The following is a 16,065-nucleotide window of genomic DNA, read 5'->3' on the forward strand; positions in this document are numbered from 1 at the left end:
CAACTGTAAAGAAATAATTTCTGTTATTTAAACCACCCAGTCTCATATTTTGTTATGGCAGCCTTAGCAAATTAATACACCAAGAAACTAGAAAATTTAGCTCAGGATCTTTGCACAGCTCTTTTGAACCCAGATTTCGGAAATGTCGCTCATCTGTCTTCCTCCAGTGGGTTACAGCAGCACTGTATAATAGAAATAACTATAAAAACTATAAGCCACAAATTTGAACCTCAGGTAATTTATAATATTCTAGTAGTCAAATTTTAAAAGAGAGAAAATTAATTTTAATAACATCTTTTATTTAACACAATATGCTGAAGTATTATTTTAGCATGCAATAAATACAAGGAGTTTAAAGACATTACATTCTTCTTTCTTTATCAACTCTTCAAAATCCAGGGTCTATTTTCTACTTACACCAGATCTCAGTTTGGACTAGCCACATTTCAAGTGCTCCATAAGCCACACTTGGTTAGTGGCTGCCATACTGACAATATAGGTTAAAGCACTTTCATGATAAAGTGATAAAGTCAAGACTCCTTAAATGGACATGCAAAGTTTGTCCTGATGTATCCATGTTTCCAGCTTCATACTTTACACTCCTTAATTTGGCAATACTTAAATGTTAGGCTTCTGTGCAAACTACACAGCTTTTTTATCTTGACATCTTTGCTCATACTTTTCGCATTGTTTGGATGCCCCTCTTCTCATTCATCCTCCTACCCATTCAATGATACTCAGCCCGGGTATCTTCCAGGAAGCCTTTCCGACAGCTCACACTGAGTTGAATACTTCTCCTATGTGAGCCCATAATATTTCATCCTAATCCATCCTGACATTTAGCTCTTTTTGTTACAATTATTTGTGCATGTGTTTTCCCCCCTGATTAGACCATGAGCTCAAGAGCCGAGGGTACACTTTGTCTCTGTGCCCAGCACATCGGACATGGAAACATGTGCAGAACTAAACTGCGCTTAACACATGTGCTTTGATATACAAGATTCCTCATCCTGGTAAAGGGCATTCAAAGAATCTTAGGACACAAACTATTGATGCTTCCCATTGAAAACTTCATCAGTGTTTCTGGAAGATCCTATATGAAAAATCAAACCATTTATCTACACTGGAGACTCCTGGAGGGTAGACCAAGAGTGATGGGATATGAAGGATGGGGAGAGTCTCTCTAAACTGACATGGTAGGCTTCCTGCTAAAACTGGACTCTTGAGACCGGGCCCAAGGAGGAGGCCTAGTTAAGAAAATGGCTTAGTGGAGAATGGCTCAAGTGCCATCAATAACATAGTCTTTGTTAGTAGGGAGCAGCCCAGTGTCCTTCTGGCTTGGCCTTCCCAGCTTGGAGACCCCCTTTCACAGGCCAGGGCAGAAGTGACAGGGCCCCAGCATTTTCAACACGCTCCATCTGAGGACAACCTCCACTCCATGATTAGGGGCTGGGTGGGAGAAAGAAACCCCTACCCCTTAACCACACTCAGGTTTTAGCCTCAGCAACAGATGGCTGTGGGAAGGATGAGAAAAGCTATTGTTCTGCTGCTCTCAGTTAGAAAATACTTTGTGTGCTGGGAGATGTTCTTGACTGCAGCTGTCTGTCTGGGAGCTGGTACTGGGAAGAGAGGGAGCCATCTTGGTTTAAATACCATAGACTCTATCTTTCTTACAAGTTCTTGTTGATGTTCTTGAATACATGCTTCTCTGTGTGCTGTTTGGCTTCAAGGCCCTTTTCCAGAGCTCTTAATCTACTTTATGTTTTAATTTTCATCAATCTTTCTAGAGAGCAGGTCAGTGGAGCCCCTCCTGCTGTTATGGCAGAAGTCAATCTTTAGAACTCTTTTTCTTTAAGGTCCCTAGCTGGCAAAGTTGTTCAAGGAGACTCAGGATAAATTAAAATATGTATTAGACTTTAAGTGGTGATTTTATTCATGCAAGAGAAATAAAACTTTGAGATAATGCAGAATGATGATTAGGTAACTAACAATCCTACAAAGTTAGATGCTGACTTATAGAAAACTGTTAACAGTGCCATTTCTTTTTTAAAAAAATATCCAGGAGAGAACAGAACCTCAAATGGCTATACAGCTTAATTGTCTGCAGAAGATTAACTAGTTTTATATTTAAGTTAGAAATCTCATTTCAGAATTCCTTTGTCCACTAATTATAAGAAAACTAGCTCTTCTAATTTTTTCCTATTCAGCTCAGTCATTCTGCCAACTCCTTCATTAACGAGTTAAATAAAATTTAAACTCATGCTATCTTTGGTATGAGAATTATGTTTCTAAGAATTTTCCTTTTCAAACCACTGCAGTCTCAGTTCTCTTTTTCCTCCACAAACAGCACAGGCCCTGATCAATGAGATTAAAAAATAGATAGCTTTTCTCAGAGTCTGCTCCTAAGGTCCTGAAGATTCTAAGCAGGGTCATGAGCTTCTAAGGAAAAAATGTGTACTATGATCTGGACTATGCTTCTTCAAATTTATATATTGAAATTCTAACCCCCAGGACCTCAGAATGTAACTGTATTTGGAGATCGAGCCTGTAAAGAGGTAATGGTGGTAAAATGAGGTCAAATGTTGTTCAGTCGCTCAGTCGTGTCTGACTCTGTGACCCCATGGACTGCAGCATGCCAGGCTTCCCTGTACTTCACTATCTCCCAGTGAGGTCAGTTGGGTGGGCCCTAATCCAGTATGACTGGTGTCCTTTCAACAGATTAGGATATAACACAGAGAAGAAATCAATGTTGCCAACAACCTTGATCTCAGACATCTAACTCCCAGAACTTGGAGGAAATAAATTTCTGCTGTTTAAGTCACCCAGTTGATGGTACTTTATTACGGCAGCTCTAGCAAACTAATACATTGTGCAAGGGAATATTTTGGCTTGCTTGGGATTGATCCTGTCTGGGAAATCTGGACTGATGCTGAAGCTCCAATACTTTGGCTACCTAATGCGAAGAGCTGGTTCATTGGAAAAGACCCTGATGCTGGGAAAGATTGAGGGCAAGAGAAGGGGGCAGCAGAGGATGAGATGGTTGGATAGCATCACTGATTCAATGGACATGAGTTTGAGCAAACTCTGGGAGATAGTGAAGGACACAGAAGCCTGGCGTGCTGCAGTTCATGGGGTCACAAAGAGTTGGGCATGACTTAGTAACTGAACAACAATGCTTTTAGGGATCATGATGGAACAAGTTATGGCCACCCCAAAAATGTGGCAACAGCTCCAGCAAGAGAAGGGATCTGTGAATACATATGCTCTGTTGGAGTTTGTCACCAAATTCCCCAAGCCCTAAAGTGGAAGTGGAAAGTAGGTGGTGTTGTAGATTGAGCCAGGGCCCCCATTTCCTTTTATGAGTATTCACTCAGCTCCCTGTGTAGTTCAACGGAACAACTGGTGCTTGTTTTAGACAAGATGTTGATCTATAATAAGCAATTTGCTGTCTGTAAAGTCACCTGAAGCACCAAGGTTCTATCTGTAAGGGTCTCAGTAGTTTTACTTTAGGGGTGAAGGATGGGGACTGCCAAGAGAAAAAATGGGGAGCTGCTCCCACCAGAAGCTCCTACCAGCTGTAAAGAAATGCAAATCTTTATTTATTTAGCTGATAATCTACTGTATGCTATTCTCTGCATGAATGTCTATTTAAGGAAAGAGTCTGCTTGTTTAGTGAATAGAGGTTATCATCAGAACCTTGTAATCTCTTTAACCTTTATGCCTTTATTTGTGAGAATTCAGGTTAGTCTAGAAGTGAGCCAACTTGTCTATGCCAGACACAGTAATTAATAGTTAATTCTGTGGTTCTAAGAAATGTATGTTTAAAAAAAAAAAAAATCAACCCAAACTGGAAGCATTATCTGAAAATACAGAGATTCTATGCCTGTCCTGGAAAACCTCCGGTTGAGAGTCACCATTTTTGGACCATATTAAGAGATATTTAGAAAACACTCGATGTTAGAATAACGTAAATTCTTGAGACTTGGTTTATAAGCTAGTAACATGTTGCAAGAAAGGATATACATACCAGCACTTAACCCACTTCCTTGATGGCATGGTTAGAGTAATTTACCACTTTGGACCCTCCTGCGAACATATTTGTCTATCAAATCAGCCTATACTAACGCAGTACAGTAATAAGAGGCATGGGAGTGGGAGAGTCATTGGGACAATCCTAAAAAAATTTTTTTTCCAAGTAAGTTTTTATTTCTACTTAGTTGTATTTCACTCCCAAGTCCTTTATTGTTTCTTTCATAAAAACAATAAGGGATAGATGTGCAGTGGAAATCCTTAGGATAATTAAGGTGATCAAGCAGACAGTTCCTAGTTTAAAATAGATAGCCAGTGGGAAGCTGTTGTATGGGCATAGCTTATTCTGGTTTTCTGTGACAACCTAGAGAGGTGGGATGGGGTGAGCAGCTGGGGGAGGTTTAGGAGAGATGGGACACCTGTGTACTTCTGGCTAATTCATGATGTGGTATGGCAGAAGACAACACAATATTGTAAATCAATTACCCTTCAACTAAAAATAAATTAAAAAAATCAAAGAAGACAGTTATGATTAACACACCAAAAGTCTTTTGCAGAAGAACCACAATATAAATCCAAACACAGCATTTTTTTTTAAATTAATGAACTAAAAGATAAACTTATTTGGGGGATCAAATCAGATGAAAAGCAGGTTCTTTGAAAATTCTTCTGGCAAGATGACTAAAGAAAAAGGGAGTACAGCAGAAAAAACCAGCAATTAAAAATTGCTATAGTTGCCTATTAGACAGAAATTTTTAAATACTGCATACATTTTACCAGTTTGCAAACTACTGTGTAAAATGAATTAATATTTTTCCAGGTAGAATGGGAGAATGAGTATGGTTATAGAAGATAAAATACTGAATGTGTGTGTGTGTGCACACTCAGTCATGTCCAACTCTTTGTGACACTCTTGACAGCAGTCCGCCAGGCTCCTCTGTCCATGGGATTTTTTTCAGGCGAGAATACTGGAGGGAGTTGCCATTTCCTACTCTAGGGGATCTTACTGAATCAGGGATCAAACCTGTGCCTCCTGCATTGGCAGGCAGATTCCTTACCACTGCACCACCTGGGAAGCCCCAGATACTGAATATAAAAGCATCGTTTTGGTGACAGGAATATGAGTTTCATTGTGCTAGTCTACTTTCACCAATGTTTGAAGTCTTCCATTAAAAAAACAAGTTGAAAAAAAAACCAAGGTAAATACATTTTTGGAGCATGATAGGAAACAAAATAATTATTTCAAAAACAGATGAAGCATTTATTTTGTCTTTCCGATAGAGACTGCTACTGCTGCTGCTAAGTCGCTTTAGTCGTGTCCGACTCTGTGCAACCCCACAGACGGCAGCCCACCAGGCTCCCCCGTCCCTGGGATTCTCCAGGCAAGAACACTGGAGTGGGTTGCCATTTCCTTCTCCAATGCATGAAAGTGAAAAGTGAAAGTGAAGTCGCTCAGTCGTGTCCGACTCTTCGCAACCCCACGGACTGCAGCCCACCAGGTTCTTCCATCCGTGGGATTTTCCAGGCAAGAGCACTGGAGTGGGTTGCCATTGCCTTCTCCAGAACTATAGACTATAGGAAACCAAACAGTTGATATTGGGAAGTTCTCTTATTACATAAAAGAAGTACAAATAAAACACCTGAAAGGGATTTCCCAAGTGGTCCAGTGGCAAAAAATCCACCTGCCAATGCAGGGGACATGCCACGGAGAAAGTAAGCCCGTGTACCACAACTACTGAGCCCACATGCCCAGAGTCTGCGCTCCGCACACAAGCCAAGGCGCCGCAATGAGAACACCCAAACCACAGAGGAGACCAGCCCCTGTTCGCCGCAATTAAAAGTCCATGCACAGCAACAAAAAATATTCAATTAATAAATATTAAAAAACAAAAAATACCTTTTTAAAGGCTAGAAATTTGCTGCTTTGCAATTCCTAAATATCAACTGACCTATGCAGTATCAGCAATGATGTGGTAACACGCCAAGAAAAGACACATGATAAGTGCCTGGTGCCATCTATGAAATATTCTTGCCCGCCACCACCCCCCAAAAAGGGGGAGGCAGGCAAGAGTTAAGGAAAGAAGCAACTGACAATTTACAAAAACTCTGAGGTGGGGAGACATATTAAAGAAATAATGTCATGGAGGGCATGTGAAATCTAGACTGCTAGAATTTTCACAAAACAAATAGCTCAATTTCTTCAACAAGTAAGTTACATGAAAAAAATGATGGGAAAGGAAGCTATATATTAAAAGGCTATCAATAATCGCAATGTATGGGTTAAAACTTGACATTCAAAGAACTAAGATCATGGCATCCAGTCCCATCATTTCATAGCAAACAATGGAAACAATGGAACAAATGTGAACAGTGAGACTTTATTTTCTTGGGTGACTACAAAATCGCTACAGATGGTGACTGCAGTCATGAAATTAAAAGATGCTTCCTTCTTGGAAGAAAGGCTATGACAAACCTAGACAGCATATTAAAAAGCAGAGACACTACTTTGCTGACAAAGGTCCATCTAGTCAAAGCTATGGTTTTTCCAGTAGTCATGTATGGATGTGAGAGTTGGACCATAAGGAAAGTTGAGCATTGAAGAACTGATGCTTTTGAATGGTGGTGTTGGAGAAGACTCTTCAGAGTCCCTTGGACAGCAAGGAGATCCTAACAGTCCATCCTAAAGGAAATCAGTCCTGATTATTTACTGGAAGGACTGATGCTGAAGCACCAATACTTTGGCGCTTTGGTTGTGAAGAACCAACTCATTGGAAAAGACCCTGATGCTGGCAAAGATTGAAGGCGGGAGGAGGTGGAGACAACACAGATGAGATTGTTGGATGGCATCACTGACTAGATGGACATGAGTCTGAGCAAGCTCCGGGAGTTGGTGATGAACAGGGAAGCCTGGCATGCTGCAGTCCATGGGGTCGCAAAGAGTCGGACACAACTGAACTAAACTGATGGACTGATAAGTACCAAAGTATCTAGAGGTGAAATTATATGAAGACTGGGATTTGTTTTAAGATAATTCAAGGAGTGGAAGCAGTAGATGAAAAAGTTCGGCCACTAGTTGCAGTTGGGTATTGTGTACATGGGCCTCCATTGTACTAATTAGTATGTATTTAAGAATCTTAATAACAAGAAGTTCTGCCAAGCCTTTTGTATCAAGTCTCCTCTTAGGGTGCCAGGGAGCCAGGTAGGTTTTTCCGGCTTTTCTTGATGGAAGTATGTAAGGAGTTAAGATATCAAATAGACTATCAGATTTGGCTTTTATTTGCAAAAAACAAAACTAAAATGTATTAATGAAATCTTTTCAGAATCTAGTGGGGGTGTAAAACCGTTCAATAAGGTAACATTTATTTGAAAACACTGTATTTTCTGTGTTGTCAGAGAAACGTTTTTCCCATAGGTACGCCATGGTCAGAGAAATGCAATATACAGACGTGGAAGAGTGTCATGATGAGACTCAGTACATGGCATCTTGACTACTTTATAAATTGGCCCTCCTGGGTAGAACAATCAGCTGATCTAAGAAGTAAGGAAAATGGTTTACAGCTCCTTGCTCAATTATAACCATTTTTCAAAATCTTTTTCATTGACATACTACACAGATAAATGCGCAAATTTTAAGTGTATAAGCTCGATGAATTATCAGAAAGTAAGCACTCCTGGATAACTGGAACAGAATTTTAAAAATATTAACCATGCATCAGAAACCTCTCCTCATGACCTCAATTACCTGTTTCTGAACTTGATGTAAATAGAATTACACATTATATATTCATTTTTTGTATGGCTTCCTTTAACATCACATTTGTGAGATTATCTCCTGTAACTTTTATGTAGCTTTATGGTGTTCACTTGTATCAAGTATTCCACTATAAAAATATATCATTATGAAACTTCTTTATCTCTCACAGTGCCTGTTGCCCTAATGTGACTTTGTCTAACATTTATGTAACTAATACTGGCTTTCATTTGGCTAAAAACAATCTCTTAACAGGTTAGAATTTGATACTTATTCTCTGCAGGATCAAGGACTCGGGTAATTCCGTAACTTTAGGCATAGAGCAAGGATATAGGTGCTTTACCTAATCAAACCATGTGCAACTTACTCCAACAAAACCATTGAATTTTTTCCTGTTACCCTGTGTATATCCTTAGAACAAAGATAGGAATGAAAGAAAATACAATATATTCATGGAACATTAGAATCACTAATTTTTTTCTACTTTATTCTACTTTTTTATACTAGCAGAGGTAGGGATTCTATTTCAGAACCCTATGATTATGAATGTGGTAATTGTAAGAAAATGATTAGAATTTTATCAGTTCAACACAAATTAACAGAAACATATAGTGAAGAATTCCACCAGAAGTGAAAAAAATTCATTGATGTGCAACCACACAAACAGTAAACAAGGTGGGTTTAATACTTCCAACTATTCCTAACAGCATCTCAGTTTAATTATCTGCAAATATTGGGCATTAAAAGTTGGGTACAGCTTGTTTGATAGTGTTCTTTTATTTCTACAATTGTTCTTCAAGTAACGGCATATGTCTTAGAAATGATCATTGCCCTGAAATGGCTTACTTTCTAGAGATAACTATCACATGATATGTGTTCCTACATGTTCATAATTAGCTGTAGCCATATATATTCTGATTAGAATGGCCTAGAGAGAGGCCTCATGATCCATTTGGGGAGTTTCCCATTAAAGGCAAGAGTTCAAGGCTATTTGACTTAGGGATTTAGGCTGACATTTCTACTAGATTACACAGTTCTTAAAAGGTAAATCATGGTATCTCTAACTTTTCATCATCTTTCCCAGCACATGGCTTAATTCTGGTACAATCAGTACTTGCTGAGCTGAATTGTGTCCCCTCAAAATTCTCCTGTTGAAATCCTAACCCCCAGTATCTCAGAATGTAACTGTATTTGGATATAGAGCCTTGAAAGAGGTAAAACAGTAAAATGGGGTCAGATTGGTGGACCCTAACCCAATATTAACCTCTACAACTGTAAGAAAACACATTTCTGTTGGTTAAGCTGCCCAGGCTGTGGTACTTTGTTATGTCAGCCCTAACAAACTAATACATATAAGTAACTACATTTTTCAAAAGTTAGCTTTCTCAAATTTGCAACTTGAAATTACACTTTTTTTCAGAAATAGGTAAGAACTTTTACTCTTTGGCAGAAATTAACACCCCCATCACATATGCAGTTTCTTTAAACTGGTCTTGGCAGTTCTCAGAAAAGTACATCAGCACCCCAATCCCATGTATAGACCTTTAAGACTGAACTCACACCACCTGGCAGGACAGAACTGCAATGCCAGGCTGCAACAGAGTGTGCTGGGTAATGTCAAGGAGACCTGGGTTGTAGTCCAGACTCTGCCAGGAACTGCCATGTTGCCTTGGGCAAGTTACTTCCTTGAGCCGCTCATTTTTAAAAGGTGAAAACTGAACTACGTGGGCTCTTAGATCCATTTTCTAGATTACTTAGATCCATCCAAGACTGTGTGTGACTCAACGATGGTTATAAGCCTCTGCTGTGTAAATAAGCATTTCATGGTCAAAAAAAGTTTATAGAAGTTTACAAAAACTGTTTTGGCCATAGGGTTATTCTACCTTTCCCTGATAAAAATGCCTCTAGATCTTAGAAAAAAAAATTGATCTAGTTACATTCATGGAGACAATAGATTTTCAGATGAGCAAGCAAAGATCAGTAGTAGTTACAGAGTCCTCTATGCCGTTAAAAATAACCACACACACACACACAAATTCCCACTTCCAAAAGATCCTAGAATAAAAGATTAAAATAAATGACTGCTTAGACTCCCACAATCCAGTAATACTTTAAAGAACCTAAAAATAAAACATTTGTCTATGGAGAAGAAATAGATAGGCAGCTGGTAACTATGTTACCCTTTAATTGAAAAGAACACAAACTTGGTTTGAGATCACACCTCATGCCTCAAGATTTAAGTATATTTGCTCCCTAGGGAAGCCAAAAACTGGAAAAAATGTTCCAACTCTGGTTTGGCATTGTACATATATTGTCTGTGTGTGTGAAAGAGAGAAACAGAAAGGAGAGAGATATACACAAAGATAGCAAAAGACAGCACTCACGCAAATATACCAACGTTTACTTGTACAGAGGGGGCGTGCCATTGACAAAGCTGTTTGTAGGATGATTAGAAAAGCACTTTGTTTCTCAAAACGAGAACTGCTCCTGAACTAAAGGAGAGATGACCAGCAAACTTAAGGTTGTTCAGTTTTTAAAGCTGTCTGCACATATGCCTGCTATGCTGTGACTGTAACAAGTTTAGATGGATGGTTATGAGAAAGAAAAGAAAATATGACATCATTAGAATTACAGGTAAGACAAGGGGAAACCCAAAGTACAGACAAGAACACAGAAATATTTTAAGAGAGTACAGATGTCATGACATTTATTAAAAGGCATGCTACAATGCTATACTTGTTAGGAAAAGAGAGTAGAGATATCAATAGGCAGCAAATATACAAACTGAACGAAAATGGAATATACTGTAGTGTACAGAAGCTTTAATTAACCATGCACTACGCACTTAGAAAATATGTTTTTTAATATTTTATCGTCTCTTTGCATTTATAACATGATTCACTTTGACAAACACAGAATCCTTTTCTTCCAAAGCCACAAACTGTGTTACAAATGAAAGCTGGTACTGCAGCTTATCAAAATATACAAGACAATTGATGTTTTATATAAAACCACTTTATATGTCAACTTGTTCCCCAAAACCGCTTTTTCCCCCCTTTTTTGGCCTGGTTTAAAAAAATGTTGTTACAAATATTTACAGCATTTACTTCTGTTAGATGAACATTCTTATAAACTGAAAAAGGGAATTTTATGAACAGACCACATAAAGCACGAGACAATGTCAGAGGCTCCTAGCTGTGCTATTTTTTTTTTCTTAAATACAGTACTGAAAATGCCCATTGAACCCTTATCATCTAACCCATTCTGTTCACATTTAAACTCCCATTTTCTCTAAGTAGTCTATTCACCAATAGGAAATAGAAAGTAAAGGCCGCTTTGCACTGGGTCTTCTTTCAGAAAGGAGCTTGGGAAAAAATGCTTAACAGAAAGGAGTCAAAACCAGAACAGTCAGTCTTTGGTCAGAGCAATGAGGTGACGTTTTGATGCAAAACTCTGCTTGGTTAGCAATCTTTATAATTAGTACTTTTTGGATGTGGGATGAATTTTTTTTTACAGATCTGGGTATCAGTGGTAAAGGGAAAAAAGGCCAGAGTATGATTTTGTAAATGACATAAAAAATAGTTACTTAAATATTTATTATTACAACTACTACACAGGTTCAAGAACTAAAAATAACCTAAAAACAACAACAACAACAATCTGTTTACAGTGCTGATTTAAGCTTGCCATAAGCAGCTTTCAACCATGACTATTATCACCAAGGTCACTGGGCCAGAAAAATACCCCTGTTCTCTGGAACATATGCCTCAGGTTACAGAAATGAAGATGACTACCACAAAGACTTACAGCAGCTCTGTTCTTGGACCTGCACATGCTATGAATATTACATGAGGAAGGCAAAAAGTATAACTGAGACTTCATTTTACAGTTACAACTGTTTCCTTGAAAGAATGGTCTGTGGGATAACATTCTTTTAAAATTATATAGTATGCATTTCCTGAAAACCAGAATATTGATACTACCACCTAAACCTCAAATAGGAAGAAAGACTACTGAAGAAGGCACATAAACTTTGGTCCTGTTTCTTTTGTTTTTCTCCCTCTATAAAACCCCCCAAACTGATATTTTAGTAATTTTCTATTTTTTAAATCATTCACAACTAGCTGTTAAAATTTGCTCTGAAAAAAGACTGCAAATAGTCTTCTAGATAATAACACAGCTGAATTAAGAGACAGCTGAATTACATTTTCTTTAAGGGAAAAGTTTTGTGCAATCTAAATGGTATTTCTTTCTAGCACAATAGTAGATTATTTTAAGTCTGGCAGTTTTATTCTTGTTAACAACAGATCAAGACAAAGGAAAGGTTAAGAAAAATGCTTTTACCCATAGTCATGGTGTCTTTTTGGTTTTAAAAATAGCAGTACACAGTAGTTTTTCTAAGAGAGAGCCTGACAATTTGGCAAATAAGGTTTTTAAGTGACTCACTGGGGGCAGGGGAACACATACTCTTGAGCTTGTCATCTTTCGTCCAAAAAATATTTAGTGGGAACAGAAGGGGAATTACATGATAATACAATCACTGTATAACCTGGCTGCTTAATAACATGGAAGTTTCCAAAAGTTTATATAAAACTGAACAGAGACATTCAAGAGCGTTACTTCTAATCAACTGAAGCAGAACCTATGATGATCATACTGCTACTGCTGCTGCTAAGTCACTTCAGTCGTGTCCGACTCTGTGCGACCCCATCCCTGGGATTCTCCAGGCAAGAACACTGGAGTGGGTCGCCATTTCCTTCTCCAATGCATGAAAGTGGAAAGTGAAAGTGAAGTCACTCAGTCATGTCCGACTCTTCTCGACCCCATGGACTGCAGCCCACCAGGCTCCTCTGTCCATGGGATTTTCCAGACAAGAGTACTGGAGTGGGGCGCCACTGGTGGAGCCAAAGAAACACTGCTCCCATAAGGAACCAGGCAGGCAAAAACTGTGTCTCTAGAAACTATGAGATTTGCAACTTTCAACAACAAAATCAGAAACATTACTACAAGTAACTTAGCCTTAAACAAAGGCATTCTGTAGGCACTACTGGGCAATTCTGATACTCTCCAGTAAGTTATCAAATTATTAAGCTTATTTTCCTATTTGTATCTCACACAAAACACAATTTACTACTATGCAAGTTATTTACATCTCAAAAGTTTTTGGCATAAATTGCTACCATTTAATGTGTACTGCTATTTTTTTTTTCAGAGTTCCATACTATAGGTTTTTGTTGGTTATTCATTTTGTACTGCTATTTTTAAAAGTCCTAAATATATATAATTTGTGTCAAAGTCAGACACCTCCAAAAATAAGACAATTCTCCTGGAAATAAAGTAAATAAACTTTAAAATAGGATACTACCACAGCTCAACAACAACAAAACATTGCTTAGAAGATATCAACTAACTGCATGCCAAAACAAAAAATACAAAGATCTAGTTTTTTCACTGCCCTGATATTTTTTAATCTTTTTACAGAAACTATGTCAACACAAATACTGTAGACCTCTATAATTCAAAGAGCAAACAGCCCAATATGAACAACATCCATGTGCTACAGCTAATTTTAGACACAAACTGATGGTTTCGAACACAGTTTTAAATAAGAATATCTCACTTTTCCAAATCTTAATTTGATTAATGTTTTTGGTCAATAATTTAAGATGTATGTAATGTACATATGTATGTACAACATCAGAGGAGTGTATGTATGTATATACACTCATCTATACACACACACACACACACACACACAAAGCCCTGAAAAGGATTCAAATGTTCTCTCTCAAATATAAAGGCCATTTCCTACTTCAAAATTACATTCAACACCATTTATGATCTCCCTTCTGCTACACTTCTGCTACACTTACACTGAATGTTACGAGAATCATGAATTCAAACTACACAGTAATTTCTAACTCAAAAAGAAAAAAACATCCAATTTAAAATATAACTGAAAATTACAATAGTGCTTGTAAAGAAGGAAAAAAATGAAGCAAACTTGGAGTGATTTCTTAAAGAAACTGGATTTTTCTCCCTTCCCTCTTACTCAGTGTTTTGGTAAAAATATATTTTATAAGTGAAAAAAAGAAAAAAAAAAAAAAACCCTAGATATATGAGTACACCTATCAGCCAATACTAAAACTGATCCATTTCAAAGATCTCAATTTAGTGTCCTTCATATTCTTCCAACTAACTGTTGCTCAGCGTTGAGGGAATTTTGCTTTTGAACAATCCAGAATGTCTTTTGTATTCTCCAATATTTTTGCAAATTTTTTTTGTTAAAATTTTCCTGTTTAATTTAATGGTTGGAATATAATAAGAGATTGAGATATTCTTTTAAAAGGTGAGATGAGCCACTTTGAGAATCTGAGAAAAGTGAAAAAGGGGTAGACAAAAATGACCCTTTTAACAAATTCTGCTTTAAAAAACCTACTCAAGCACTGAAGGAATAAGTAATCAATGCAAAGTATCTAATTTAAAAGAAATAATTTTACATTATACAATCACTGAAACAACATTAAAACATATGCTTACATTCAACTGAAAAGAGAGAGGGACAGAGTAGAGCAAGAACCCACTCCTTCCCATACTGCATATATGTGGGCACGCACTCAGTACGGAGCTTCATTAACAAAGAAAAGCAAGTGCTCACTTGAGTATATGACAAAAACCAAGCAATCCTGAGACAAATTCTAATGGGTGATAAAGATTAGACAAGATCCAGAAACGGAGACTGCATTGTATAGCCCCAAACTGGTATGCTATAAGCGCAATGACCACTACTGGTCACAGTATGAAGAGGCCTACAGGTGTGCACTGAGTTATTCCCAAAACCATTTAACGCTTCCCCACCCCACCTCTACACCAAAGCACCAAAAATTTGAATAGCAACTATTACTTCTTGAAAATCACTTAAAATTTCAATTGAAAAAACAAAACAAAACTTTAAAAGTCTTGCCAAAACAAGGAAAGAAAAAACAAATGCTCACCAAGCCCACGATATAGCTTTTAAGATACTTGGATAAAACTCTAACCTATTATATCATAAGCACATAATAAGGCACATAATAGGAAATTAAGTAAATACACAGTAATTCTGAATAAGTATTAGAGATTATAGTGGTACAAAAAACCCTTGAGATTAATTTTTTTTCTAAAAGAAGACTTTACCAAAAATAACTTTTAAAAAATCTGTCAAACCATATGATAGACCTGAATATTTTCCTTAAGACTGTAAACTTTTTTCTGAAAACTATAAAAAAGTAGTTTATAAGTAGGATTATTTTTCTTTTTAAATTTTCCAAGATCATATTACTAGGCAACTGTCATTGTGAAATTTAAAACATGATTTTCCCGAATAAAATTAATTATTCTGACACCTTAATAGATCCTGGTTGGATTCCACATAATTTCCCTGGAGACAATTGAGACATTTCATTCTCCAAATAGTTTCAAAAAGTTAAAGATATGCAAAGGAGTGTCTTACAGTGGGAAAAAAAAAAAACTGAAAGAAAACATGCGAGTTTATCGATTTGCTTCCAATACAACCCAATTTATGTATAATAAGTATCAATATATGCCAAATAACTGTTATAACTTACAAGAGAACATAGTTTCCTACAGGACTCAAATTTCTGAATCATAAAGTTAAAAACTTGGTTGTAGGTCATTTAAATTATTTACGTCAAGTAATTTTAAAAGTCTATCTGTTTAAATTTTTCAAAGTACAAAGGAGTTTAGAAATGTTGTATAAGGCTGATCTGGACCCAAATTAAAAGAAAGTCTGTCCTCTTGAAATCCAATTTAATATAGGGAATTAAATTACTGGAAAAAAAATTTTTTCCTGAAAATTATTTTCATTTTAGAAACAATGGTACAAAGGAAAAACACGCCTCTGATGACGTACTGGCAGAGGGGAGAAGTGGGAAAAGAGAACATCCCTTGATTTTTTTAATATACTTGAACGTCAAACTCAGAAAGAGTTATTTTTGAAAAAGAGGCAGAATTGGTCTTGAGCTGCTTCAGTCTATGTCTGAAGGTTTTACTAAAATTATGGTCCAGTCTTAGGAGAAAAATTCACAGAAAAGTCAGATTGTAGATTTTGAGAAGGAAACTCTGAGGTGATGATTTTCTCCAAGGTCGTGGTTATGAAGCTCAATGAGGGCCTGGATTGCTTCTTCCACAGATCCCAACTGAATGAGTGCCATTTTGCGATCTTTCCTAAAGTGGCAGAAGAAACAGAAAAAGTACACAGAATTAATTTTGCCTACAAACCTCTT

General features: G+C 37.2%; 1 protein-coding gene across 7 annotated transcripts in view; it reads right to left on the reverse strand.

The window, feature by feature from the left end:
• Nucleotides 1–10,625: 10,625 nt before the first annotated feature.
• Nucleotides 10,626–16,065, reverse strand: part of PTBP3 (polypyrimidine tract binding protein 3) — a 91,827-nt gene continuing 86,387 nt past the window's right edge. For all 7 annotated transcript variants that reach the window (XM_043453926.1, XM_043453925.1, XM_043453928.1 and 4 more), the window contains one exon: nucleotides 10,626–16,006. In XM_043453926.1, the coding sequence (XP_043309861.1) occupies nucleotides 15,874–16,006 (133 nt within the window). In that variant the 3' untranslated portion in view covers nucleotides 10,626–15,873. The remainder of the gene's footprint in view (nucleotides 16,007–16,065) is intronic.

This window comes from Cervus canadensis, chromosome 30 (assembly GCF_019320065.1).
Source record: "Cervus canadensis isolate Bull #8, Minnesota chromosome 30, ASM1932006v1, whole genome shotgun sequence".
NCBI lineage: Eukaryota > Metazoa > Chordata > Mammalia > Artiodactyla > Cervidae > Cervus > Cervus canadensis.